We start from the raw sequence: 27,745 nt of genomic DNA on the forward strand, positions 1-27,745 counted from the left end.
ACTCTACAAAGAAGTGAAAATCAAGAGGTAGAGATCATTGGTGGCCATCTTAAAAAGGCTGGCTACCACACGTACTCTGAATACTCTTTCATACTCTTTTCACTTAGCAGTATGTCCTGGAAAGCATTCCATATCAGCCCTTAGATCTTCCTCATTCTTCTTTATAGATGCAGAGTACTTGAGCATGTACTATAGTCTATTCAGTCACTCTCCTATGTATTGACATTGGATTATTGCTAATATTTTGTAACCACATATAATAGTTTTGCTGCTTTTTTTCGAAGAAGTGAATGAAATTTTATCACTTTTTAATAGAAGTATAAGTTTTATCGGTTTGACTTGTTCAGCAAATTTTACTACATTCCCTGTACATTCTTGGCACTGTTCTAGTTCTCAATTGTACAGTGCTGGGCAAAATACCAGCACTGTATCACCACTACTTTCAGAATTCTTACAGACATAGAGGGGAAAGATGAATCTTAAATAATCACACAAATAAATATATAACAAATGAGTTATGATAAAGGCTATGAACATGTTTCATGTTATGAGGCATATTAGTTCTGTGCTATGGATAATTAGAAAAGTCAGAAAGGGAAGAGAGAAAATTAAAAAGGCAAGGCAGAATAATTTTCCACATTTGCTAAAATATTCTAAGCTAGAAGTCTAATTCATTCGTATATACAGCTGATAACTTTTCCTCTCCTTCCCAAATAAAATTCACTATAAAGTGTTCAGTTCTAAAATTATTTCAAGAGAAGATGCTAATTTCTTTCTCTGTAACAGTGGTTTTCAACTGGAGGTGGTTTTGCCCCCCAAGCCATATTTGAGACACTTTTGATTGTCATGACTGGGGTGAGTCATAACCTGTAATGGGTTTCTACCCATTAGAGATAGGGATTGGGATGTTGCTAAACTCCCTGCAGTACCCTGGACAACCTCCACCTCCCCCAGCGCACGCGTGCACGCACGCACACACACACACACACACACGCACACAAAAACAAAAAAAACACAAAAAAAACACAAAGGATTATCTGTTCCAAAGGTCAATGGTTCTGATGTTGAGAAACCCTACTACAAAGTATGAAAGTGTATAGAAAATTTTTAAAGTTAAGTTCCTCTTTTTTCCCAAGGATCTTTCTAGAGTTTATACAACTCTGGAATAAGTAGAAAAAACTAGAATTCAACATTATGCTTGTCTGTAATTCCTAAGCATGTGCTTGCCCTACTAAACCATGGTACGGATTAGCTGAAGTTAGGCTGAGGGCGAGATTGGATTGCAAGTCAAAGGTTCCTCACTGTTAATTTGGAAATGGACTTTCTCATGAATGGCCTAAAGCTTTGAGAAGTCTGAGAAGTTTCTTCTGATTCCAACTGTGTGCAACTAGTCATGCCCATCAGTTTCCTTATCTGTAAAATAAGGGACTTAGATCATTGCAGATTATAAGTCTTTTCGTACCTTTTGGGCATTTAAATCTTTTAATTCAAATTTGTTTTATAAATTCATATGATTAATTCTGATATTTCTGCATAACCTAGAATATTACTAGGAATATGAAATGTTCATGTTTGACACTGTAAAATATTTATCTTTGTGGAAATTAATTCTGTGAGAATGATTCCTATTAGGTCATGAGGATCAAAAGAGATGTGTCTAAAAGCAATAAAGTGCCAAAAAATGAAACCCTGTGATCTTGATTGTTACTGTTTTTAGCATCTTGTAAGTGAGCCAGTTTTACACGTGGTATTACGTACATAGTAATTTAGGTCTCCTAAAATAAAACTGGAACATTTATAGTTTTTTCATTCTTATTAGATGACTGATTGGGCAGAGGCATTTAAGTACTCGTAATTTTATTTATTAAGTGTAACTATTATTTTTTAATTAAAAGATATTTGGCAAGGTGACATGAGAACATGCTACAGAAAGGTACACACCGAAAGGTTCCCTCCCACTCTTGTTTCCAGTTCAGTCATTTCCTAACTTCTACCCCCAAAGGTAACCATTATTACTAGTTTCTTGTGTAAATGTCTAGACTTTGTTTCTATATATATAAGTAAAAATGAATGTGTGTGTATTTTATTTCCCTGTCCACTTTTTTCCTCCCTTAGTGAAGCTTTTATTTGATTTTAGGTAAATCTACTGTTACATTGGCAACAGTCCAATTATCATTCTAAGGTTATTAAAAATTAATTTGTTTTTAATTTTGTTTTGTTTCAGTAATACATTTACATCATTCAAACACCAAAAATAATGACAAGAGGATATAGTGAAAGACTTCCATCTCTGTTCTTGTTTGCCAAATTCCATCCCCCTAAGAAGTAACCACTGTTTCCTGTTGTTCTTCGTTTTCAGTATGTTTTAGTTTTTTATTTCTGATGGACCACGATTTCTAAGCCTAGAGACAAGGTGGCAGCTCCTATGAAGGATTTATAGTTGAGTATAACATTACCGCTCCAAATTTTAAACAACTTATTTTGCTAATATTGGCAATTATTTTCTTTCTTTCCAGTTGCAGGAAGCCAAACAAATGGAAAAAGAAAGGCATCGACAGCATCATCATCTGTTGCAGTCTCCAGTAAGCCATCATGAGCCTGAATCACCTCAACTTAGATATTTGCCACCTCAGACTGTTGATCATATATCCCAGGAACATGAAGGGGACCTTGATCCCCATTCACATGATGTGGATAAAAGCCTTCAGGATGATACAGAACCTGAAAATGGATCTGATACTTCCAGTGCAGAAAATGAACAGACTGAAGCTGATCAGGCAGCTGCAGCCGAAAGTAATCTTTCTGAGAAGGGGTTGCAGGGGTTGGGAGGTGTGTGTTGGGGGAAGAATGTAGGAGGGCATTTTTGGTAAAGAAACGTGGAAAGGGTGATATGACTTAATGGGTATCAGGCACATTGTGGTAATTGTGGACTTTGTCCATCCTAGGTGATAAAGTTTTCTTAAAATTAGTTCATAGCAAACAGGAGACCTATTTATTTAGTAAAGTTTTCTGGAATGTGACTGAAAATTTTAGGAAATCATTATAAGATCACAAGGTACTATTGTCAAAAGGACTGAAATTAAATATGAAAAGATATCTTTTGAATAACCACCTGGCATACAAAAATATTTATTTTTATAGCCTGATGTGTAATAATCGATAAGATTTAGATATTCTCTGTGTTTTTTTCTAAGTAAATTTATAAGAAAAAGGTTACAAGATTACAAAAATTAAATTGCATTTATTTATTTTACAAATGTGTTTCTCTAAAAATAATCACGTGCAGTCATTTTTTCCCCAAACGTTATTCTCAGCTTTAGCTGTTCTATAAAACTGCCAGGAAACGAGTTTCTTCCCTTTGTTCCTCCTTAGCTTGGTGTCAAAAAAATGATGGAAATTCTGTTGCCTTTCCAGTGTGGTTTTGTAGAACTAGGATGGTTAGGGCTTAGTTACAATTCATCTGAATTCTGTGTTTTTACTTTACTTTGAGGAAAGACTTCTATAGTATATTTTCAGCTCTTGATTTTTTTCTTTAACCACATCTTTTCCATAACATAACAGTGGTTTGAGCATCAGCAGTGTCATGAATTGGTGCCTTTTTACTCTTTTTAAGAGTACTTTATTTAGCATTTACTTTAAAGGGGACAGTTTTGATAAACCAAGCATTTCTAGTACTCAAGCTAATAATGAATCCATACTGCCTATATGATTTACATTTTTCTAGCCTGCCCTTGCTGAAATTTCCCCTACTTTAACTGTAAGCTTATAAAGGAGCTGTTCAAAGAGCTAATCTATAATAAGGCTGGAACTTTATTTATTCCTCCATTTCTTCATCCGTGCATTCAGCAAATATTGATTTAGCATACTGTGTCCCAGGCACTGTGCTAGGACTTGGCGTTAAAAAAGCTGATGAAGGTGTAGCCATTGCTCTTAGGGTACTCATGGTCTGCCTGGAAGGTCAGGCATGTATAAATGAGGTGTAATGTGATAAATATCCTGCAAGTGGCATGCATAAGATAATTCTGCTGAGGAGAGTTAGGAAGTACTTTTGTAGAGAAAGTGTTGCTTTAGCTGAATCTTGTTTGGATAAGGGAAGGAATTGCCTAGCCAGAAAATTTAGGGAGTTTTCTAACAGAAGAAACAACATAGACCAAGACCCAAGGGGTGGAAGCGTCTACTGTGTAGTAGGTACCACTGTAGGTACCTTTTAAGATACAGCACTATAAATAAGACATAATTCCTGTGGGATAGTCGTGATTTTTAAAGGTGTTTTTCTCTCGACAGCTGATATAAATGAAAATTTTGCTTCTGAGCCGTTGGGTGAGAGTGCGTGGTCTGGAATTAGATTATCTGCTTTGAATCACACCTCTCTCACTTACTGGCTGTGTGACTTTGGACATAAAAGTTAACTTCTATAATCATTTCTCATGTGTAATAAGTATTATTCACGGTTACTCTAATTCTGTTAGATAATTTATAAGAGAATTGACTCGATTTGCTAATCATTTTGTGCACATTTTAGTGACTATATATATTTAGTTATGTTGAAATTGTTAATTTTTAGGCTCTTGGTAACTTTAGCCAATTGGAGTGCAGGAATACAAAATTTAAGAAAGATGGAAAGATTGTATGTCAAGACATTTATATGTTTTTACTCCACAGAAGAATCTAAATGCTGTTGTATTTGAATTTTTTATAAAATGAAGTTACTGATTTGGCATGCTTATTTATCAACTTTCTCCTGTGACATTCAGTATTTTGTAGAATGCAGCGAACAGTAGATTAGGAGCAGTGAACAACAGGGAGGACAGACTTCTGGAAGTCAGAGTTTTACGTAGTGGTCCTTCATAGTGATGTGAGTTGCGGGGCGTGTGTAGACAGTAGCACCATAAGCTCACATGCAGTCTGAGGCCATTTGCTGTAGGGCAGTGGCTCCCAGAACAGGGACCCAGATCTCAAAGCATCATAAAGTGCCAACTGAGCCTTCCTGAGATATTTTCAGCATTTCAGAAAATCCCGGGGAAACCGTATTTTTATCTGCAAAAGTCACTACAAACTGACTGGGAATATCAAGTTTTATTAGTTTCTTGTGTGTTCAGAAGTTCTGATTGGTAGTTATGTCTGTTTTTGATTAATGTTAAATTGGGAGATGAATTCTTTTTTACTTACTAAATTTAGTTTTACATTGGATATGTGGAGTATGTTGGGGAAAAAATAGTAAGGAAGAGCTCAGATAGCCCAGTCTCTGGTTCTTCAAGGACCTCATTATATTAGAGCACAATGATGAGCTTGTTATTACTGGTGAGCCTAATTAATCAAAAGAAGCTTTAATTACGTTTAATATTATTTGATCAGTGTGGGACATGTTAGAAATGTTTCATTCAGAACTTTTAAAAGTTTTGGTTCTTAAAGGAATAATCTAGAAAACTCATTTAAGTTGAATAGTCATTTAATAGCTTGTCAAATGAATCATTGTTGAAATTGACTTAATGATAAAACATTTTAAAATATGGTTTGGTTAAAAGTTTTGAAGATTTAACATGTAATTGCTTCTAGTTTCATATATCTGTTTTTTTCTTTTATTCTTAATTTCTTAGATTTTTTTCATTATAACTGTTTAGTAAAAGTTTCCCAAAAACTAAAATACTGTTTTCTTGAATTTTTCTTTTTTAAAGCATTATCTAAAAATGATGTATTATACGATGGCGAAAACCATGACTGTGAGGAAAAGCCACGAGACATTGTGCAGAGCATTGTAGAAGAAATGGTGAATGTCATCGTTGGAGGTAGCATATTTGACTTGAAATTAGTTTATTCTGTCTTATGTTATTTCATGTGACTGTGGGGACTATTTTATAATGTGCAAAACAGAAAAGGCAAAAATTGTGTGTAGAAAAATATTTAAATCTCTTTGATTATAGATGAGTACTTCCTTTTTCTCCAGTTTCAGTTATAATCTGTTTATAAAAACCCACTGTTCCCCACCCCATTAAAAAAAAGGTTGATTACCATTTCATTTTTTGTTTTTATGTTTGCTGGGAGAAGGGCAAGGGTATATTTTCCTTCCTCCTAAATGTGTTAAACTTTATAAACTAGAAAATGTTTAAATTGATTTGGTTTTTAGTATTTTGTATCTTCGGAAAAATCGTGATTTCTTATACCTTTATTATCATGACCTAAGTCATAGCTGATACAGGGGCAGATCCTATCATATGGATTGTATTATAAAAATTTTTTAAAGTTTGATAGGAGTTTCATTCACACTTCTTGTGAACAGTATTATTATAGATAGGATTAGATTTGAGACCAATCCACTGAAGCTTATTTAATTCATGGTATCTTGCACAGGACTAAGCATAGTACCTTGCTACATGTACTTCTAGAAATATGATTAAATGTACAGTGTGGCTCTTGAATGAGAATAGTACTATTTCAGCCATGCCTAATTTCCATTTATAATGTCATTTCTAAGAATATATTTCCTTCTTTAGTACAACACTAGAAGCAAGTATTCATCTGATTGCATTCTTAATTTTTCATTCATCTTTTCATTCAACGAATACTTAGGAAGCACATACAATTGTATGGCACTGTAAGGAGACACAAACGTTTATCTGAAATAGACCATGCTCTGGAGGAAAGGGGTTCTGGAGTATAGGAATGTAAGATAAGTGTCATTAGAAAGAAATAGCTAAAATCCTATTAAAATTCAAAAAAAAGAATGGGTATTTCTAGCTAAAATTATCCAGGAGGGCTTCATGTAGGAGGTGACACTTGAACTTAGACTGTATAGATACTCACGCAGGTATAGGGAGTGGTGTTTGATGTATGGGAAACAGTTAGCTAAACTCTAGAGAGAGTGATTTGGGAATTGGCAGGTGGTGCTTTAGCTGAAGTGTAGAGTATGTGGTGTCATATGGTAGAAAATAAGTTTGAAAAAGTAGTTTGGAGCCAACCAATGGATGGTTATAAATTCCAGCTTTAGGATTTTGAACTTCGTTCTAAGAGAGAATAAGTTACCATTGAAGATTTTAGAACTAAGAAATGAAGTAATCAGAATAATGTTTTAAGAAGCTAAGTAGGGAAATATGAAGTCCAGTGAAAGACCAGTGCAGTAATCTAAACCTAAATAGGACAGTAACAGTGGAAATAGAGAGGAAAAAGTGAATGAGAAGTGAGATAATGGAAGTTGAATCAAGAAGAGTTTGCAACTGATTGAAATCTAGGTGAAAGAGAGAATGAAAACTGTGTCAAAAATCCCAAAGATTACCTCAAGATTTGGTGATTTACTAGAAGGACTCATCATATAGTTACACTCACCACTGTGATGTGGTGAGTCAAGGTACAAGGCAAAATCATCAAAGGGAAAAGGCGTATGGGGCAAAGTCTGGAGGAAATCAGGTGGACAATTCCAGGATTCCTCTCCCACTGAAGTTACATGGGAAACTCTTAATTTCCTCAAGCATTGAATTATGAAGTGCTGTCTAGCAGGGCAGCTCCTTAGAGACTGAGTGCCCCAAGTTTTTGGGGGGAGCCTGTGGTATAGGCACTCTCTATCTGCATATACCAAAATTCCAGTTTCCCAGAGGGAAAGCTGGTGTTCCAGCATAAACCACATTATTTGTACAAACTATTGAGGCACAGTGAGCCACTTTTATTGGTTCTGGGAAGAGTGAGAATCCTCCCGAAGTGTAAATTCCAAGGTTCCAGCCAAGAGCCAACTTTGCAAGCAGGCCTTTCTAAGGATAGGCAGTCTCAGGCATGCTATGTTAGCTCTTTTCTGCACAGGCAGTCTCCCAGTTTTTGAGCCTAAATGGGTAAGTGGGTGGTAGTACTATTGGTAGAATTATTGGAGTAGATGTTGGCGTGGGAAAAAAGGTACTAATTTTTATTTTGACATTGCATTTGACCGTCAGGTGTGCCATTCATGTGGAAATGTTTATGAAATATATAATGGAAATACAGAACTCTGGCCTAAGAGATAATCAAGGCAGGTGTTATAGGTGGGAGTCATTCTGTTAAAATTAGTACTTGAAGTAGATTACCAAATGGGAAAGTGTAGAGGCTAAAGAAGAGAGCATGGTCTTGGGGAATATGAATTTTTCAAAAAACCATAAACTTATAATAAGGGAAGAAAGAAAGTATTAGGTCTCCACACATTCTCTTAAAATTTTATAATGTATATTAGGGGTTGGAAAATAATGTTCCATGAACCAAATTTGGCCCACTACCTATTTTTGTAAATAAAGTTTTATTGGAACACAGCCATGCTTATTTGTTTATGTATTGCTTATAGTGGCTGCCTTTGCACTACAGAAGTAAAGTTGAGTAGTGGCAACAAGGATCATATGGCCAGCAAAGCCTAAAATGGCTACTGTCTGGTCCTTTGCCAGTTTCTAATACATATGAATACAGAGTGTGAAGTGAAAGTTCTTTCATTTTTCTGCTTTTTACTTAGAAAACATTCAAACCTAGAGAATAGTTCAAGGAACAGTACAGTTAAAACTGTAGGTCCTTTTCTAGATCACTAATTATTAACAGTTTTGCTACATTTGTTTTACTTGTCTTTAAGTAGACCCGTGTGTGTGTTTTGTTTTTGCTGAACCATTTGAAAGTTGGCTATATACAACATGACGCTTTACCCCTAAAATAACTCAGCATATATCTTCTAAGAATAAGGGCATTCTCACACATAACCACAATTCCATTTTCACACCTAAGAAAAGTAACACTCTTTTAAGAATATCTAATATAAATACACTTTAAAGTGTTCCTAGTTGTCCCCAAATGTGTTTCTTATATCCTTTTGTTTCTTTTTCTAGTCCAGGACCCATTCTAGGTACACTTGCTGCATTTGATTATGTCTCTTTGGTCTCATTAGTTGAGAACAAGTCCTCTTGCCTTCTTTTCCATCTTTCATAACATTTATTTTTAAGAGTGTAATATCGTCCTGCAGAATGTTGCACAGTTTGAATTGATCTGATGATTTCCTAATTTTGATTTAGAGTAAACATATTTGGCAAAAATACTGCCTAGGTAATGTTGGTATTTCTTATTACATCATATAAATTGGTGCATAATTAAGTTACCCCCTGTTGGTGATAATGTTTGATCACCTGGTTAAAGATGACCACCAGCTCTCTTCATTGTAAGGGAACATTTTCCCCTTTATAATTAATAAGTAATCTGTGAGTGATACTTTGAGATCATATCAAGATCCATTCACTTACTGGTTTTAAAATCCCTTGATGATCCTTAGATATTACATGGATTGCAATATAGTGATTTCATAATTCTAATATTAATCAACATTTTTATATGGAGAAGAGCACCTCCCTTTATTCAGTGTGTTATAATCCTTTACTGTCATCATTTTTTGTTCCTGATCTGGCCAGTGGGAATCCCTTCAAGCCAGCCCCTGTGTCCTTTTGATGTGATTGCATTGTCTTTGAGCATTTCCTTGTTTTCTGGAACAGTAAGATGTTCTAGGTTCACCTTCAGCTTTCCCTTGTCCCAGCCCTGGAATCAACAAGTTCTTTAGGAGTCCTTATTCTTTTTACTGGGCAATTGTATTTAGAGACCAAGGCCTAGGTACTAGGTATGCTCACTGCTACTGGGGTGTTATTACTTTTAGTCTTTTCCAGTGGACAGAAACAGGAGATATACAATCACAAGATAATCTTATTAGTTCCAATTCACATCCAGCACCACAAGGTTTCTCTTCATCTTCCTGCATTTCATTCTTGTGTTTCTTTTTCCACAGTGAAAACCTAAATTTGCAGAAACAGTGTGCCATTACCAAGAACAAGCTGATTAATTAAAGTTCAGATTTCTTTGCAATCATATGTGTCCTTAGAATATATTTTACTAAGGATGAAGAGAGTACTGTGTTCAGAAGTTACTTGTATTAACTATTTTTATTGATTTAACTTTTTAAATTGAAGAACATTTACATGATTCAAAGTAAAAATTATATAAAATACTTAGAGAACTCTTCCTTCCATTTCTCCCCTTGCTGACCTGCCTTATAGGTAACGACTTTCATAAGTTTGTAGTTTATAACAGCAGTCCCTAACCTTTTTGGGACTGGTTTCATAGAAGACAATTTTTCCACGGACCGGGACAGGGGGATGGTTTCGGATGATTCAAGCGCATTACATTTATTGCTCACTTTATTTCTATTATTATTATTTTATTGATTGCTGCGTTGGGTCTTCGTTGCTGCACGTGGGCTTTCTCTAGTTGAGGCGAGCGGGGCTACTCTTCGTTGCGGTGCGTGCGCTTCTCATTGTGGTGGCTTCTCTTGTTGCAGAGCACAGGCTTTAGGTGCTCAGGCTTCAGTAGGTGTGGCACACGGGCTCAGTAGTTGTGGTACACGGGCTTAGTTGCTCCGCGGCATGTGGGATCTTCCGGACCAGGGCTCGAACCTGTGTCCCTTGCATTGGCAGGCGGATTCTTAACCACTGCGCCACCAGGGAAGTCCTATTTCTATTATTATTACGTTGTAATATATAATGAAATAATTATACAGCTCGCCATATTGCAGAATCAGTGGGAGCCCTGAGCTTGTTCTCACTTGCCACTCACTGATAGGGTTTTGATATGAGTTTGTAAGCAATTAATTCATTATGGTCTCTGTGCAGTCAAACCTCTCTGCTAATGATAATCTATTTGTAGCCGCTCCCCAGTGCTAGCATCACTGCCTCAGCTCCATGTCAGATCGTCAGGCATTAGATTCTCATAAGGAGCTTGCAACCTAGATCCCTCACATGCGCAGTTCACGGTAGGGTTTGCGCTCCTATGAGAATCTAACGCTGCCGCTGATCTGACAGGAGGCAGAGCTCAGGCAGTAACGCGAGCTATGGGGAGCGGCTGTAAATACAGATGAAGCTTCGCTCGCTCACCCACCACTCACCTCGTGCCGTGTGGCCTGGGGTGTTGTGGGGGGCAGTGTTGGGGACCCCAGGTTTATAGTGTGTGTGTGTGTGTGTGTGTGTGTTTCCCCAGAGAAGTAAGCAAATACTTATGATTATTTCTCTTTCTTTTTGATAGAACACTGTATATCTTCTGTGTCTTCCCCTTTTTTCACCTAATATATACTAGAAATCCCTCTATTTCAGTTGATAGAGATTTCTCTTAATCTTTTTTCTTTTGGCTGTCTGCATAATACTCTATTATGTGGGTATATGTTTATTCAGCCAGTCCTCTGCTGACAGGAACTTTGGTTGTTTCCAGTATTTTGCTATTACAAATAAAGCTGCAGTGAATAACCATGTATATCTGTATTCATATTTGTGGAGATTGATCCTCTGGGCAAATTCAAAGAGGTAATATTACTAGGTCAAGTGGTAAATGAATGTGAAGGTATGTTAGCTTTTGCTGAATTTCTCTTCATAAGTGTTGTATTGTTTTGCACTCTTACTTGCAACATACAAGAGTGCCTTTTTCTCCAAGCTCCCAGTGGAGTTTAAGGTTTTGAATTTTTGCCAGCCTGACAGGTGAGAATTGTATCTTACTTTGGTTTTAATTTGCATTTCTCCACGAGTGAAATTAAATATCTTGTTGTGTTTGAGGGCCATTGTATATCTTTTTTAGGGAGTCATTATTCATGTCTTTTGTTCATTCTGTCAGGTTTTTATCCTTTTTCCCTTATAATTTCAGAGAATCCTTTTATATTAGGATTCTGTGATATATTTTACAAATATTTTCTCTCAGTTCCTTATTTGCCCAAGTCTTCTGACCTTGATATGTTTTTTGCTCTTTAAAAAGTTTTTTTAATAACATTTTTCATGCATGTCTGTATTCATATATTTGAATATAAATGGGAACATACTGTACTTACTGCTTTATAATCTGCTGTTGTCACATACTAAATTATACTTTTCCTTTCATGTCATATTGTACTTAATTATATTGGTGGTCCATAATTTATTTAAATAACCTCCTATTAATACTAGCATTTAGGTTATTTACTAGTTTTTGCTTTGCATGGCTCTCATGGAGCATTCATATTATAGATATCATTTTGCACTTTTCTTTAGGGTAAGGAATACTTGACCAAGATGTATGAACATTTAAAATTTATATACAGTGCTTTGTTTAACATCACTTTAATAGATGGACTATATCTTATTGTTTTAATTTATGTTTCTTTGATTATTTGCATGGTAAAAACATAGGAAGCAGTCATTATTTTTGTAGGTCAAATACTGGCAATTTCATGTGGTGCAGCTGAGTGTCTATGGGCTATTTATACTTTTCTGAATTGCCTATTCCTATCTTTTGCCCATTTTTCCATTCAGTTTTTTTGGTTTTTGTTCTTTTTTTGTATTTCATCTTTATTGGAGTATAATTGCTTTACAGTGTTGTGTTAGTTTCTGCTGTACAACAAAGTGAATCAGCTGTATGTATAAATATATCTCCATATCCCCTCCCTCTTGATGGGTTTTTGTTCCTTAATTCAAGATTCCTTCATCTTAAGAAATTAGCCCTTGTTCATTGTATTATAAATATTTTTTCCCCAGTCTTTGTTTTGTTTTGTTTCCCTTTGCTTCTGTTGTTACTGTTCTCAGCAGGTATTTGACCATACCTAAAAAATTTAACAAATAAAGCCTTTTTCTTTGTGTTTTTGTCTTGCTTAGAATGGATTTTACCACCCTAAGATTACAAAAATATTCTACCATACCATGTTTTTCTAATACTTTTGTTTTCATTTTTTTAATTTAAATTTTTAATTCATCTGAAATTTATTTTTCTGTTTGGTATGAGATTAGATAGCTAGTTATAACCTAGAATAATACTTCCTTTCCTAAATTAATTTGAAATCCCACTTTTATCCAAAATGGTTCTGTTGGAGTTTTCTGTACAGTCACATTGAGCTGTTTATTCTTATCCAGTGTTGAATTGTTTAAAATATTTTAACTTTATTGTATATGTTGATCTTTATAGTGTAAGTCCCTCCCCATCAGTTTTTTATACATTTCATTAAATGTATACACAAAGTTTAGAACCAGTTCATTCAGTTCAAAAAGTAAGTTTATTTAGTAATTGTTTCTAAATGTTTTTCATTTGGTTATCTTGGGTTTTCTAGGTGAGTAATGATATTTTATCTTTGTTTCTTCCTTTATAATATTTACGCTTCATTTTTGGTCTCTCAGTTTTGTTATATAACATTAGTTTGAACCTCAAGAAAATGTTGAGTAGGGTTAATGGTGGCAAGAATCCTCATTTGTTTTTAACATTATTGCTATATTTCACCCGTAAGTTTGATGATTGCTTTTGTGTTTTGGAGGATACTCTTTATCAAGTTCAGTAAGTTTTCTGTATTTCTAGTTTATTAAAAGATACTTTTTATCTTTTTGTGTGTGTGCCTGGGTGTGATTTTACTTTTGTTTTTTAAATCAGGACTAGCTGTTGAATTCTTTTCATAACTTTTCATCATTCTAGTGATTTTTCTATTATGTTTTTAGCTATTAATTCTCCTCTTTCTTTCCATTCTTCCCTTCCACATCACACACTACAGTTGTTGAGTATTTTTCATCATATCCTTTATCGCTCTGACAGTCTTTCCTACTTTCCATCATTTTGTCTTATGATTCTGCATTCAGAGAAAATGTTACAAGGGGCTTTCCAATACTTTATTCATTAATGTCCATTCTACTGCTTTTCCCAGTGTATGATTTTTCTTTCAGTAATTTTGTTTTTGTCTCCAAGAACCCCTATTTTTTCTTGAGCTCCCTTTTTTCATAGTGCTTTGCGCTTTTTTTTTTTTTTTTTTTTTTTTGCGATACATGGGCCTCTCACTGTTGTGGCCTCTCCCATTGCAGAGCACAGGCTCCGGACACGCAGGCCCATCGGCCATGGCTCATGGGCCCAGCCGCTCTGTGGCACGTGGGATCCTCCTGGACTGGGGCACGAACCTGTGTCCCCTGCATCGGCAGGCGGACTCTCACCCACTGCGCCAGGAGGGAAGCCCCTGCTCCTATTTATTGATGCAGTATTCTTTCACACATCTCTGGGAGTACCAATTAAAATTGTTCCAGCTGTAAAATGTTTCACCAGGAAACCATTTGCTCAGATTGCTGACCTTTGTCCTTACTTTTGAGCGTAGACTTTACATTTCTGTCTGTTTAAAGAATAGAAAGACCAAATTTGATCAGTATATAAAGAGCTTTCTCAGTAATTCTGTGCACTGCTTTTCCATTTCTCATGAGGCTTTCCTCTCCAGAGTCTGCCAGGTGACTGCCGTCCAAAGGCAGACCTTATTTCCCAGCTGAGAACTTAACTAAGAGAAGCAGATGCCTCCCTTGAGCAGAGGGGGATCCTGGTGATCCTTGGGCTGTGTTGTAAGCACACACTGAAGCCATGTGAAGCTTGGGATAAATGCTGTTTCAACGTTTTATATATTCTAGCCTAGGGGTCAGGAGTGGGGGGAGTGTTCTTCAAACTTGGTTTGTTCCCATTCTCCCAGCCTTTGCCAGGAAATCTTAGGCTGCCTTCGTTCAGTTAGGGCTTTATTTAGCATTAGTTAAGTAGAAACACGTGGTTAGAGTGGAAGCCTAGAACTTGAGATTTCACTGCTGTACTAGCTTGCTCAGTGTTTATTGCAGCACTGTCTCTTCTCCCTTAGCTGGGACGCTGCTCTCTCCCCTCCTACCCTACTTCTTAGGTTAAGACACCTACCAAGCAAATCCTCCACTTTAATTAACAGGCTGCACTCAGATACATTCTAGATGATCGTGGCTGCTGACAGCTCTGTTGGTAGACGTTGGCCTGGTTTCCCAAGCTCTCTTCCCTCCTACCCCATAGCCCTTGGCATTCTGTCTAGGCTTTGGAGTATATTGGAACTCACATGGTACAATTCAGCCACTTCTCAGGTAGCTCTGTCCTTTGCATGTGTTCAGTCACAGGCATCTGAACATTATTGGCTTTTCCCTTCTTCCTCCATCCGAACCTTTTGTTGTTGTTGTTGTTGTTCATGCTGCGTGGCTTATGGGATCTTAGTTCTCCAACCAGGGATTGAACCCAGGCCATGGCAGTGAAAGCGCCGAGTCCTAACCACTGGACCGCCAGGGAATTCCCATGAACTTATCTTAATTTTTAGAAATTCCTTCAAGATTTTGGTCTATTGATTATATCCTCCTTAGTTTTCCATTGCTACTAAAGGCTATTTCTCTTGTTTTTTTTTTTTTTTTTTCCCTTGTAGTTTGAGTGGGATTTGTGAAAGAAGAAGGTAAATTAGTGGGCTCAGCTCACCACCTTGTAAACAGAAGTCTGCACTTATGTTTAGGGGACAATTAGAGGGAGAATTAGAGGGAAAAAACATAGAGAATAATAATATCTAACTGTTAAGTACTTTCTTTGTATCCCCAATGATTTTAAGTGCTTTACTTGTGTTTACTCAATCCTCCCCAAACTCTGGGATGTTTAGGTACTGTTATGATTCCCTTTTTTACAAATGAGGAAATTGAGGCACTGAGAGATTAAGCTAACCTGTAAGAAGTGGTAAAGACTCCAACCCAAAGATGTCTGGCTTCAAAGCCTGAAAATAAAATAAGAGAATGTTTTCAATTCGTTTCAGAAATTTCCTAAGAAGGAAAGTATTATCAATGAATATTAATTATTTCTTTAGAAATTTGATTTAGAAAAGAAAAATGGACAGTAGCTGATGTGTGGTAGGAGTTGCAGGAAAGTTATGTCTTTATAGTGAAAAGATGTGAGTGTGTTGGTTGAGTATTGGGGAAGATCCAGTCATGTGCACAAATTGAAAATGTAATGTTTCAAGAAAGTATCCAGGGGAGAAGGACACTACCTAAGGCAAGAAGAGGTAGATTTGAGGGTGAATGAATGATTCATCTTAGAAATGTGAAGGAATATTTTTTCCCTGAAATGAGAGGGAAGATAAAGATGATTGTTGGTGTTAAGGAATTTTATAGTGGGTGAGGAGGAGTAAGGAAGCCTATGTTAAATTATCTGCGTAGCTTAAGTAGAAGGCGGAAGTTGTTTATTAAGGGAAGGTGGAGGAGGGGCAGTGGAAAGAGATGTAATTGAGTACAGAGAAAAAGGTTGGGAGTAAGTGCTTTGGGGAACAATCATCAGTTTCTGATAATCATTATTAAATTTTTGTGACTTCTTCCAGAGAGTTCTTTACATATATATAAGCATTCTTTACATATATATAGAAAGCTTTAATAGTATTTAGTCCGTCAGACATTAGCGTATTACCAGGTACACTCCTTTCATTACTCAAATCAGGTAAAAAATTGGGCACATGTTACCAGTTATCAGCAAGATTAATAATAGCTACTACCCCTTATTGAGAACCAATTGTGTTCTTTATGTACTGTGCATGTGTGTGTGTTTTGGTGATTCCTTATAGACATTATTATCTTTGTTGCTTATGAAGAAGGGGAAATAACTTCTCCAGTTAAGTGGTAGAGACATGATTAAAACAGCAGGGGTCTTTCATATTCCAAAATCTGTGCTCCTTCTAGTACATTGTATTTCCCTCATGCTAGCCTGTAATTTCTTTTACTTGGCAGCATGAGAGGAGCAGTTTCCTGCCAGATAGCTACTGAGTTATGGCCACAGACATGTATGTGTTCCTTTTTCTTTCTTTAGTTCATATTCTTTTCCATTATGGTTTATTACAGGATATTGAATATAGTTCCCTGTGCTTTACAGTAGTACCTTGTTGTTTATCCATTCTATGTATAATAGTTCGCATCTGCTAATCCCAAACTCCCAATCCCTTCCTCCCCCATTCCCCCATCTCCTTGACAACCATAGTTTGTTCTCTATGTCTGTGAGTCTGTTTCTGTTTCGTAGATAAGTTCATTTGTGTCATGTTTTAGATTCCACATACAAGTGATATCATGTGGTATTTTTCTTTCTCTTTCTGACTTACTTCATTTAGTATGATAATCTCTAGGTCCATCCATGTTGCTTCAAATTTCATTTTTTGTTATGACTGAATAGTATTCCATCGTGTTTTTATATGTGTATATCAATCACATCTTCTTTATCCATTCATCTGTCTGTTGACATTTAGATTGTTTCCATATCTTGGCTACTGTAAATAGTGCTGCTATGAAGTTTTCTTTTTTAAAGTAACATGCATTACACCTAGAGTAGTTCTGAAACTTGGTATTGTTTGCATTGTCTATGTTTGTCCTACTAGAAGTCATTTATTTCTGTGTATATTAATCACAAGTAAGATTACTCAGAGTGACATACTGAAGAATATTCACAGCCATTATTTCCATAGTTGTGTTCCAAAGAATATATGTTATTAGAGGTATTAGTAGGTATTCTAAAAAGGGGGTTGGGATCTCATGGTAAAATAAATTTTGGAAACACTGTGTATTGTATATCCCCTTTGGAGAACTCAGTGTATTAGCAAATTAAAGGCTGTGATAAAGATACCTATTTTCCATCATTTCCCAAACTTATTTGAAAATGGGATTTTTTTGAAGAATTTCTTTTAATATCTTAAGGCATTAGCATTCATTAGGACTCAGTTTAGTAAATGCTAATATAGACTAAAAGTAAGCTTCTGTTTCAGCACATTCTGTTAGCCTTTCATCAGCTGAGTGTGTTCCATTGCCAGAGCTACTTAAGGATCATGTTTGGATATATTCCAAATGCATACTTACTAGTAAGTATGCTAACCTTTAAATGGTGCCAATACATCTTACTTCACATTGCTTTTCTGCCACTGTTTCATTTTAAATAGTGTATGCTTTTTCAGTGCACTTCAGTTAAGTTAAATATGTTTGCATGTTTTTTCTTCTTACCGTTTTAGATATGGGAGAAAGGGCTACCATAAATGCAAGTGCAGATGGCAACATTGGAACCATAGAAGATGGTAGTGACACTGAAAATATTCAAGCAAATGGAATTCCAGGAACACCAATTTCTGTTGCATATACACCGTCCTTACCTGATGACAGATTGTCTGTCTCTTCCAATGATACTCAGGTATAAATAGAGGAAAAATCCTCTTAATCTTACAAATTGATAGGCTGCTACCAACACCTTGTGGTGAATATATCCAGTTGATAATGCTGGCTGATTTCAGTTTGAGGAAATAAAAAGTTGTGTTTTTTTTCCCATTGATATAAATCCAGAGCAGTTTATTTCCTTAAAATATTGATAGCTATATTTCCAACTCTAAGGTGTGTCTCATATGTGTTCACATCTTTCCTTCTCCCCCATTGAAATTACATTTAAAAAGAACATTCTTATCACATATTTATAGGATAATTCTAGTATACTAGGAGGGGAAAGAGCTTCTGGAGATCTGGAGAACTTCATCTTACCTTTGCTCAGGGTACAATAAAATCCATACTGTGGTAGTGATAGGGTCCTCCTCATCCTTCCTACCCTCTATTTTGTGTATTTTTTCCTTATCTTTTCAGATAAGGGAGTCCTACCCTAAATCATTGCCCCATACATAGGGGTAAGTTTTCCGGGCCTTGCTGACCTTTATCAGTTAATAACTTTTAAATGTTGCCTTAACAGTCTCCATTGTCTTATGTCTATCTGCGCAGAGTAGATAAAAAATAAAATAGGACAAAAACATAAAACACCTAGTGACAGGTAGTGGAAAGCATAGTTTAGGCCATAAATGGGTAAATTTTAAGAGTTTGGTGGCATATTTTAAAAGAATGCATTTTTTAAGGTATTTATTGCTGGGGATGGGAGTGGCATGTCACAATAAAGAAAAACAATATGGCAAATTCCTCATCTAGTTTTGCTTCCAGTAGAACCCCACATATAACTGAATCGAATAAAATATATAGAAGGCTGAAATGATTTGCACTGGCAGATACCTTTATTTACATGGTGTGTTCACTTGTTTAGGAATCTGGAAATTCTTCAGGACCTTCACCTGGTGCTAAGTTTTCCCACATTTTACAAAAGGATGCCTTTCTAGTATTCAGGTCATTGTGTAAACTGTCAATGAAACCACTGTCGGATGGACCGCCAGATCCAAAGTAAGTCCTCAGCTGTTCTGCCTGACAAATGCAGCTTTTTAATCTTGAGCCTTACTGTAAAATAGTCTTTGGGTTTTCTTTTGTTTTTGTCTTTTAGGACCTTCAAAAATACTTTGGGGGGTTATTTTACTTTTTAAAACATGTACTAAAGAACAGTGAGTTTCAAAATTGCTAGAGTAGATACCTTATACTATCTTCCAAAAGCACACCAACAGCATTATAGAATTGTGCCTGGTGCATAGTAGGTGCTCATCAAGTATTGAATGATTAAATGAATTATTATTTTAATATTGTAAGTAACATTGGTACTAATGTAGCCCTTTACGTGTAGCCTCATGCTAGGCTTCTGAAAGCTACTACTTGAAAGGTAATAAAACCTAAGAGAAATAAATCTTAAAAGTCATAATGAAAGATAATAATATATTCATTAAGGTCTGAAAAAATGCCCTAAGATGAAAACTTTCTCCCATGGGGAGCAGGAAATACTTTAACATAGGAGTCACTCATCTGCTTCCCATCAATTATATTAGTCTAAACGGTAGGTAAGTGCCATTTTTTAAGTCATAAATTGTCATATATTTTCTGTGTAAATGATTCCAATGCAAGTACTTCCTGCTCGAGGTTGAGTTTGGGATTTATTAAAGAGCCCTGCTCCTCTGATGTTGCAGCATCATGTATTATATAGCATGTCAGTTTTAGGAGAACTTTCTGGAGAAAGTCAGCTTGAAGAGGCCTGAGTGACTTTGAGAAAGGGATATTGAAATAGGGGGAAATTCATTTTTAAAACCCTAGAGCATTTCAGTTTCTAAGTGTCAACTGAGAAGGAAGACTGGAGACAGTTACAATAAAAACTTTATAAGTTTTGGGAAACCACATTTGTTATACTTTCTACAGTTTTGTTTTGTCACATTGTACTGATTCAGTGAGAAACATCTTTTAGGCCCAGAAGCCTGAAACTCTTATCTTTTTAGCCCCAAACCCTGAGAGTCAGAAATATTTTGAAAATACAAACGCTACAGAAACAGGATTAAGGTTGTTCGAATTACAATATAAACTTGATTATAGCCTATATATTTTATACGAATATATTTGAAATTTTTTCAGTTTCTTATTTTCATTATGGGGGGGGAATGACAATTTTGACCTATCATTCTGGATTGATGAAGACCTACTTTAAGGAGAAAATAACTTTAGAATTTGGTGCTAGTGCTGAAAGCCATTTTTCCCATGATTTAAAAATGTTGGTGACCTTAAAAGCCTCAGATGTTTAGTTTTCCCAAATCAGACCTTTAATATTACAAAAGATTATTGTGACGAATAATGTAAATTATCCTCCTACGTAGTGGGCTTAAGTCAGAGATATTAGGAAATTTTGTTTCAACGTAAAGAAAACCTTCTCGACCACCAGTCATTAAATATTGGAATGGAATTCTGAAAGAGATCAAATTTTCCACCCCTAGAAACTGTTCTTTTTCCAGAGTATATGGTTTTCTATCTTGAATGATTGTTTTGCCAAAATTAATGATCTTTTGTAGTTATACGATTTCCTTTTTGTCTTTGCTTCTCTTTATATTTTGTGGCCTTGCTAAGATGATGATCCAGGAAATGTTCTTTAAGCTTGAATCGTAATTTGAAACTACCCCACAAAAAAACTGCAGACCTGTAATGTCAAGCTTCTTTTGCCTGTCAGAAGTATACTTTATTGTGTTATCAAACAATCATTTGACCATCTCTTCATTGATTAATGCCCTATTCATAGTAGATACTTAATGTTTAGATGAGTGCATGAATAAATCCGTTAATTATTTTGAGCACATACTAATGAGGCATTTTGTTGGATGCTGTGGATACAAAGATAAAATATACTTATAAGAAAACTCATGCGTTGGTGAATGATAAGCTGCGGGTTTTAGTTTCTATTGGAACTGAGCAAAAAGGGTGATAAATGTGAGGTAGACTAAGGAAGTAGCAGTAGTGGATAAGCCTTGGAAGGCCTCAACGTGAAGGGGGAGTACCTGGCCCACTCCATATTTTCCTATAGCTAGTATTCAAAGTCTTATTCCCACTGTTTCTAACTTGAGTTATCTAAGGTTTTTTTGTTTGTTTGTTTGTTTTGTAATACTGCATTTGCTGCACATACGTATTCTTAGATTCAGAGGCATAGGCATCTTGGAAACATGACTGTGTATTAATGGTATTATTGGTTCCAGTTTTATTTCAAAGATGGCAGTATTTTTTGTGATTCCTATTTACCTAAAATTAAATATTCCTTGTTAGAGTTTTAGGTCCTTGAATCACTTGACACTTAAAACCATAAAATTTTTAAGGTAGAAATCAAGAGCAATTAAGTTTACTATGTGGTGTAAATGTGACTGAGTACAATTTGGAATAAATTAAAAAAAGAACCAATGGCTAGAGCATTTAGATGTGTTCTGCATTTGAAAAGTTGCCTGGGATCAATCTCCTTGGTCTCTTGGGCTTAAAAAACCTGTTTCAATGGGAGAAAAATTGTATTTGTGAAATCTGATCATTAAACTTCTAGATAGTGATCAGAAATGTGGCACAGTATATTGATCAGAAAAATGCCATTTTCAATTTAAGCTTAAATGTGTTTTTCAGCTTTTCATTATATAAAAATACGTATTTAGAATAAGTGGGTAAGCTACCAAGAGGTACAAGTATTCTAAAAGCCTCTTTGTATGTATTTTTTAAAAAAAGAGTTTTCGATGGTTACAGAAAAAGTAAGCTTGAAACAATGCTTTAATTTGGTAATGCACCAAAACTTTTTATTAGTATTTAGGATTTTTGAGTAGCATAACTAGGAAAAAAGTACATTGGAACCTATTTATACTAAATATGGCCCTTAATCTGAGAAGTTCATGTTGATTTCTAAAAAGTGAAATATACTTGTGAAAGAAAGGAACAAGGCATAAATCTTTAAAATTTCTTTTCTTGTTCAAAGGAACAGTAGGTTGATGTTAAATACGTGTGAGTGATTGTTTTCCCATTTAAAAAGTTCATGAAATTATGTGGTAGAAGGAGAACATCAGTGGAACTACCCATTATTAGTGGCCAAGCTTATTTATGTACTGTACCTTCTTCTTTATGTTGCAGAGTTTTCTGTTTCTTTCCATGTAAAGGTTTGTGAAATTATGTGGTACAGGAAATATCTTTGGAACAACCTATTATTACCATAATGCTAAACTTGTCCATATACTGTGCCTTCTTTTTTATATTTTAGGTCTCATGAGTTACGATCCAAGATTCTTTCATTGCAGTTACTTCTATCCATTCTGCAGAATGCAGGACCTATTTTCAGGACAAATGAGATGTTTATTAATGCTATTAAGCAGTATCTGTGTGTTGCACTCTCAAAAAATGGAGTTTCTTCTGTTCCAGAGGTTTTTGAGCTTTCCCTTTCCATATTTCTTACTTTGTTGTCAAACTTCAAGACGCATCTGAAGATGCAGATTGAGGTATGTTCTGCATTTAAGCATTGTTGGCTATTCATCTGTTTTCATGTTAAATCATGTTTTAATACACTGGAAAGTTTTTTAGAATGTGAAATAATATTTGTGTATTATCATGTAACATGTGCCTACAAAGTACTACTAAGCACTAGGTAAGCGCTAAGAATGCAAAATCAAATTAAGACATGAGTTCCTGCCTTCAAGGAATGTATAATAAGTAGTTCCATGAATGATTTTAATTGTCTTGAATTAATTTGGTCCTCACAATAATTTTGCCATTGTGTATATGATACGTAATAGTGAACTTGGTTATCTTAAAAGAAAGCTCTAAACAAATACTTTGTCTGCATGGTTTTAAGCCATTTAAGTTTTTGGTACCTTAAAGAGGTGATCAAGAAGAATTATATTTTAGGAGTTATATTTTAGGACATTTGAAATTTTAACTTTTATATTTTTTTCCCAATATATCTGTTATTATTATATTCCTAAAGTTTTCTCTCAACATCTTTGGAACTAGAATAACAGTTATGTCATTCTAAAATATTTCCAGAGCCTTAGCAAAATGAAATTAGGGAATCTCCCAACCATGTACGCATGTATTGTGCAAGTGTACCGTTTCTTGGTCTTTTGTTTTTACCTTCAAATAATTCAGTATTTAAAAACAGTACTTTGTTTTACTGATTGAATGGATTTTTTTCCAGCTTGTCCTTTGTTAAAATATTGTTTTGATTGGGACATGGTATATTTTAGAAATACTTTTATGCTAGTCAACTTTTACCTTTATATTATGTTTGATATGATGTGCAGTTACGTTTTAATTTTTATATTTAATCCTAACTCAAGACTAAGAATTCATTAGCTCACAGGAAGGATAAATCATTATTTTCCCAGAGTTTTGATATTATCCTTTATTATAAAGGTTCTACAGTATCTATTAAAATTCATGTGGAACATTATTATGGGAATGAGACAGAATAAGGTCTTGGTATTTTAAGTGAAAATTTTTAAAATTTGGGTCATATTTTTGGACAGGAAACAATTTCTGGTGCATATATGTTGTCAAGTTTTAGAAGTTTGCCATATGTGTGTTAAAATAATGCAAGGCAAAACTAGGAAGTTACTATTTTTAGATAGTTTTTTCTCATTATCTTCAGGAACTACAAATAAAAGAGACTTTAAAATAAAAACTTGTGGAACTTTTGCTTCTGTAACAAGCCAGAAGTGTTTCATTCGATGATGAGACATTTAAATTGACATTAGAGAATTTTGGAAGACTTTGTGCATTCAATTACTTCTCTGAGACTCTCCTTCTTTAAGTACTATTTAGATGACTGTGTGAAGTGTAAATTCTTATGGAACCAGATATCATAAAAATCATTTAAGTTGTGATTACTATTTCTGTAAAGTAAATTTGATATACAAAAATTTTGTAAGCATGAATTTAAAGGGAAATACTTCTAAGAAATTTCTTGTCCATAGATGGTAGATTCTCATTAAAATTGTTGTAGTAATATTCTGTTTTTTTTAAAGAGATCAGGTTTATTTCAACCTCCATTGTCCCTTATGGGGAGATTATGAGGATAAAACAAGGTAAATATAGATATGCTTTTGAAAGTACTGAACATATTCAAATGCAAGATGAGCTGCGTTCCACTTGGAGGAAACCCAACATATGAAAACCTAAATTTGCAAAACAAAATTGAGATTGTTGTTGTGTGAAGATTCATCTTATGAGAATGAATCTTAGAGTTTTTATAATGAAGTTTTTCCTTGGGTATTAACTTATATATCTATTTCAGAAAATACAGTGTATACACACTTTTTCAAGAGAAATTATGTGAAGACAAAGTGCTTATGATAGAACTGTTATTTTACATGTATTACATGATAGGTACTCTATAACTCTTTAGAATTTTGGTTTTTCTTAGAGCCCCTGTTGATAGGCATGGTGTCTTAATTTACTATAATAGGCTTTTGCATATTAGTTCAGTTTGATAACCTGTAGACAGTAGCTAAAGGGTTTTTTCCCCCCTCTTTCTCCAAATATGTGTTTTTTTTATTTTCCCATAAATCAGAGAGCTTCAAACTCTTGATCCACGGCACCATTAGCGTTTCTAATCTTTTCATGGTGTACCTTACTCCAGAAGAAATATCTAACAGTTCCATTTATTAAGCAGTTAGGTCCAAACAACTTAACAAGTATTTTTCTTAACAATGAAGTCTGCATTTGGGGGCGGGGGGTGGGTGGGGAGGATGAAGCACACATAAATTGAAAGAAAAAATGTTTTTATTTCATTTATAAATAGTCAACAGTTACTACTGGAATGTATGAGCCTATAGGACACTGCAAACTTCTCAGATTTTGAAATCAAATTGGACATTACCACCCTCATTTCCTTCATTGATTTTCATGCAGTACCTGCTTATCTTAGCAACCACTGAACCCCAGGTTTGCAGAAATAACGATGTCATTGAAAGGAATGTCATGTGATTTAATTGATGTTGAAACTGTGAAGTTTTTTGAGGTATCCAGCAAATGTATTTCTCTCTGAATTTTCCCCCAGAAATTCTCATGGCATCCCTCTTGAGTTTGCTGCAGCATTCTGGGGTTACTTGGTGCAGTGTTTGAGAATTGTGGCCGTAAATATGTATTGGATGCCTACTATATTTGCCATGCAGTGTAGACACAATGCTTAGTAAGAGGGACCTTGTCTCTACTCTCTTAGAGCTTACAGTCTTACAGGAAATGCTGACATTAGGCGAGTAATAGAAATGTGTTGAATTCTGTGAAAGAAAAGCACATCACAAGGGTATTTTGTCCTTTTGAGGGGGATAAGATGTTAGTAGTCTAAAATTACAAATACGAATTTTTGTATTCATAATACATATGTTCCATAAATATTAATATGTTGTTTTAGGTTTTCTTTTTCATTCATCCCCTCTTGAGTTGTAGTCATTTTTCCAAAATAAATATGAATCTGAAAATTCTTAGCTCTTAAATAGAAATTTTTTAAATAAGGTTGACTAAATCCTTTGTGCTTGGCATTATTTGGTGTAAAGAATAGTGAGAAATAGTTTGTAGGTTTCAGACAAAAGAGATTCCCACTTGTGTGAGTAATTATAAAAATATAACAGTATATGGGAGTTAGATCCTTTCTATTGTGTAGATGACAACGTCAGTTACTTTAAAATCTAGGAACACTTAGGCTTGCCCAGTACTATAATGTCTGAAAAATATAACTGATGAACAGAATATAGTTTATGTTCTGTGGGGGATTAAAAATGAAATAGGAGTTTTATTAGTTTTGTAAATATGTTTAAGAAATAATCTCCCAGAAGAACTCCAAATTTTTGCAGATTTCTGTTGTAGTGGCTGTGTGATAACAAAATACAGTGATATGAAGTACAGCTCTTTACTGCAAGGGCCAGTGTAAGTGACCAACCCAAGTTAAGTCCTGATGTCTCAGAAATGGAACTCAAAAGGAGTGGAACTCCAGGACCCTGGGTCCTGATCTTTGCTCTGCAGCTTTGGGATATTTAAAAAGTAATCACATATATGAATTATAAACAATATTTTAAATGGAGGTTTTTCCCTAATCACAGGTGTTCTTTAAAGAAATTTTCCTATACATTTTGGAGACTTCTACCAGCTCATTTGACCACAAATGGATGGTTATTCAGACATTGACAAGGATTTGTGCAGGTACGTGAAATTATCCTTCTTTATTATCTCTTTCTTATTGAGATATTTAAAAGGCCAAATATATTCATATACTAGATGCCTTTTGTTAAAATTAACATATTGTACTGTTACAGATGCTCAGAGTGTGGTGGATATTTACGTAAACTATGATTGTGACTTAAATGCAGCAAACATATTTGAAAGACTAGTAAATGATCTATCAAAAATTGCTCAAGGACGAGGCAGTCAAGAACTCGGTATGAGTAATGTTCAGGTAAGAACTTTAAAAACATTTTGAAATTTGAACTTTGCCAAGGAAGAGCTGTGTATTTTCCTTAAAAGATTTTTGTTTGTTTTTATTCTCTTTATGAATTATTTTGTAGGAACTGAGCCTGAGGAAAAAAGGTTTAGAATGCTTAGTGTCAATTTTGAAGTGTATGGTTGAATGGAGTAAGGATCAGTATGTGAATCCCAACTCTCAGACAACTCTTGGTAAGATGACATTTGAGTAGAATTCTAAATGATGCTTTGGAGGATAGTTGCAGAAGCCATTAAGCCAGTTTCCTGACATCTTTATTCATTTAGCTGGTAAAGAAGCGTTCTGAGTTAAATAACGAACTTCAAATTATGAATTTCCCAGCTTAGTTATTCCAACTTTTTTCTTTCTAAATCTTCCTAAAAGTATTTTGAATATCATATTAAAGTGAATCGTGTTTATGCAACTTGGTTAAAGGATAATCATAGAAGAAACATATAAAAGCCAAAAATGTTTTAAGAAGATTGAATTGTTCATTTATGTTTGACGTTTACCCTTACTCAGAGAAAAACTCACAGCTGCGAGGCTATCCTGGTGTTATCTCAGTCCTTTGAGGGAAAACTGTTCCTTGTGAGACATGAGCTGAGAGCAGAAACCCAGTGGATACTCAGCACTGTATTTGCAAAAAGAACTCCTAGTGATGCAGATTGTACCTGTACTAATTGCAGTGTGTTTTAATGTCAAAGTATATATTATCTGTTATGGCACCTAATACGTTATTTGTATTAAATAGCTATCTAACCAACATTGAAATAGCTTGCCTTATTTGAGAAATTTTTTTCCTTTGACAGAATAATTTACTGAATCAGTTTTTCTACTTACAGGTCAGGAAAAACCCTCAGAGCAAGAGACGAATGAAATAAAACACCCTGAGACAATAAACAGATACGGAAGTTTAAATTCCCTGGAGTCAACATCATCATCAGGAATAGGCAGCTACAGCACACAGATGTCTGGCACTGACAATCCAGAGCAATTTGAAGTCCTAAAGCAGCAAAAAGAAATAATAGAACAGGGGATAGATTTGTGAGTGTCCAATTTTACGGAGAGATGTTATTGAATATCCCTCTGCCAGTACTGTGCCACCCTTATCCTGGGTTTCTTTACATTTTTGGATTATTTTTAGTCCCTTCTATTAACACCCTTCAGAGAATAAAATGGAGTACAGCTCTCCTGGATCCAAGACTTCTAGTGACTCCTTAGTCAGCTCCCCTTGTTCATTGCAGTCTGGCCCAAACAGACCCTTGTAATGTGCATTAATTTTGCACTATATTTTATG

General features: G+C 35.1%; 1 protein-coding gene across 4 annotated transcripts in view; it reads left to right on the forward strand.

Moving 5' to 3' along the window:
- The window catches only part of ARFGEF1 (ARF guanine nucleotide exchange factor 1), a 138,895-nt gene that overhangs the window by 59,830 nt on the left and 51,320 nt on the right, over window positions 1-27,745 (forward strand). For 2 of the 4 annotated variants that reach the window (XM_027127953.1, XM_027127950.1), the window contains exons 6-14: window positions 2,517-2,793; window positions 5,676-5,786; window positions 17,804-17,979; window positions 18,865-18,998; window positions 22,240-22,474; window positions 26,072-26,171; window positions 26,285-26,424; window positions 26,534-26,642; window positions 27,291-27,492. In XM_027127953.1, coding sequence (XP_026983754.1) covers window positions 2,517-2,793; window positions 5,676-5,786; window positions 17,804-17,979; window positions 18,865-18,998; window positions 22,240-22,474; window positions 26,072-26,171; window positions 26,285-26,424; window positions 26,534-26,642; window positions 27,291-27,492 — 1,484 coding nt within the window. Of the gene's footprint in view, window positions 1-2,226; window positions 2,440-2,516; window positions 2,794-5,675; window positions 5,787-17,803; window positions 17,980-18,864; window positions 18,999-22,239; window positions 22,475-26,071; window positions 26,172-26,284; window positions 26,425-26,533; window positions 26,643-27,290; window positions 27,493-27,745 lie in introns of those variants that run through there. The other 2 variants (XM_027127951.1, XM_027127952.1) reach the window with 2 other exon arrangements.

This window comes from Aethalodelphis obliquidens, unplaced genomic scaffold (genome assembly GCF_003676395.1).
Source record: "Aethalodelphis obliquidens isolate GAN/ISIS:26980383/991018 unplaced genomic scaffold, ASM367639v1 scaffold33, whole genome shotgun sequence".
NCBI lineage: Eukaryota > Metazoa > Chordata > Mammalia > Artiodactyla > Delphinidae > Aethalodelphis > Aethalodelphis obliquidens.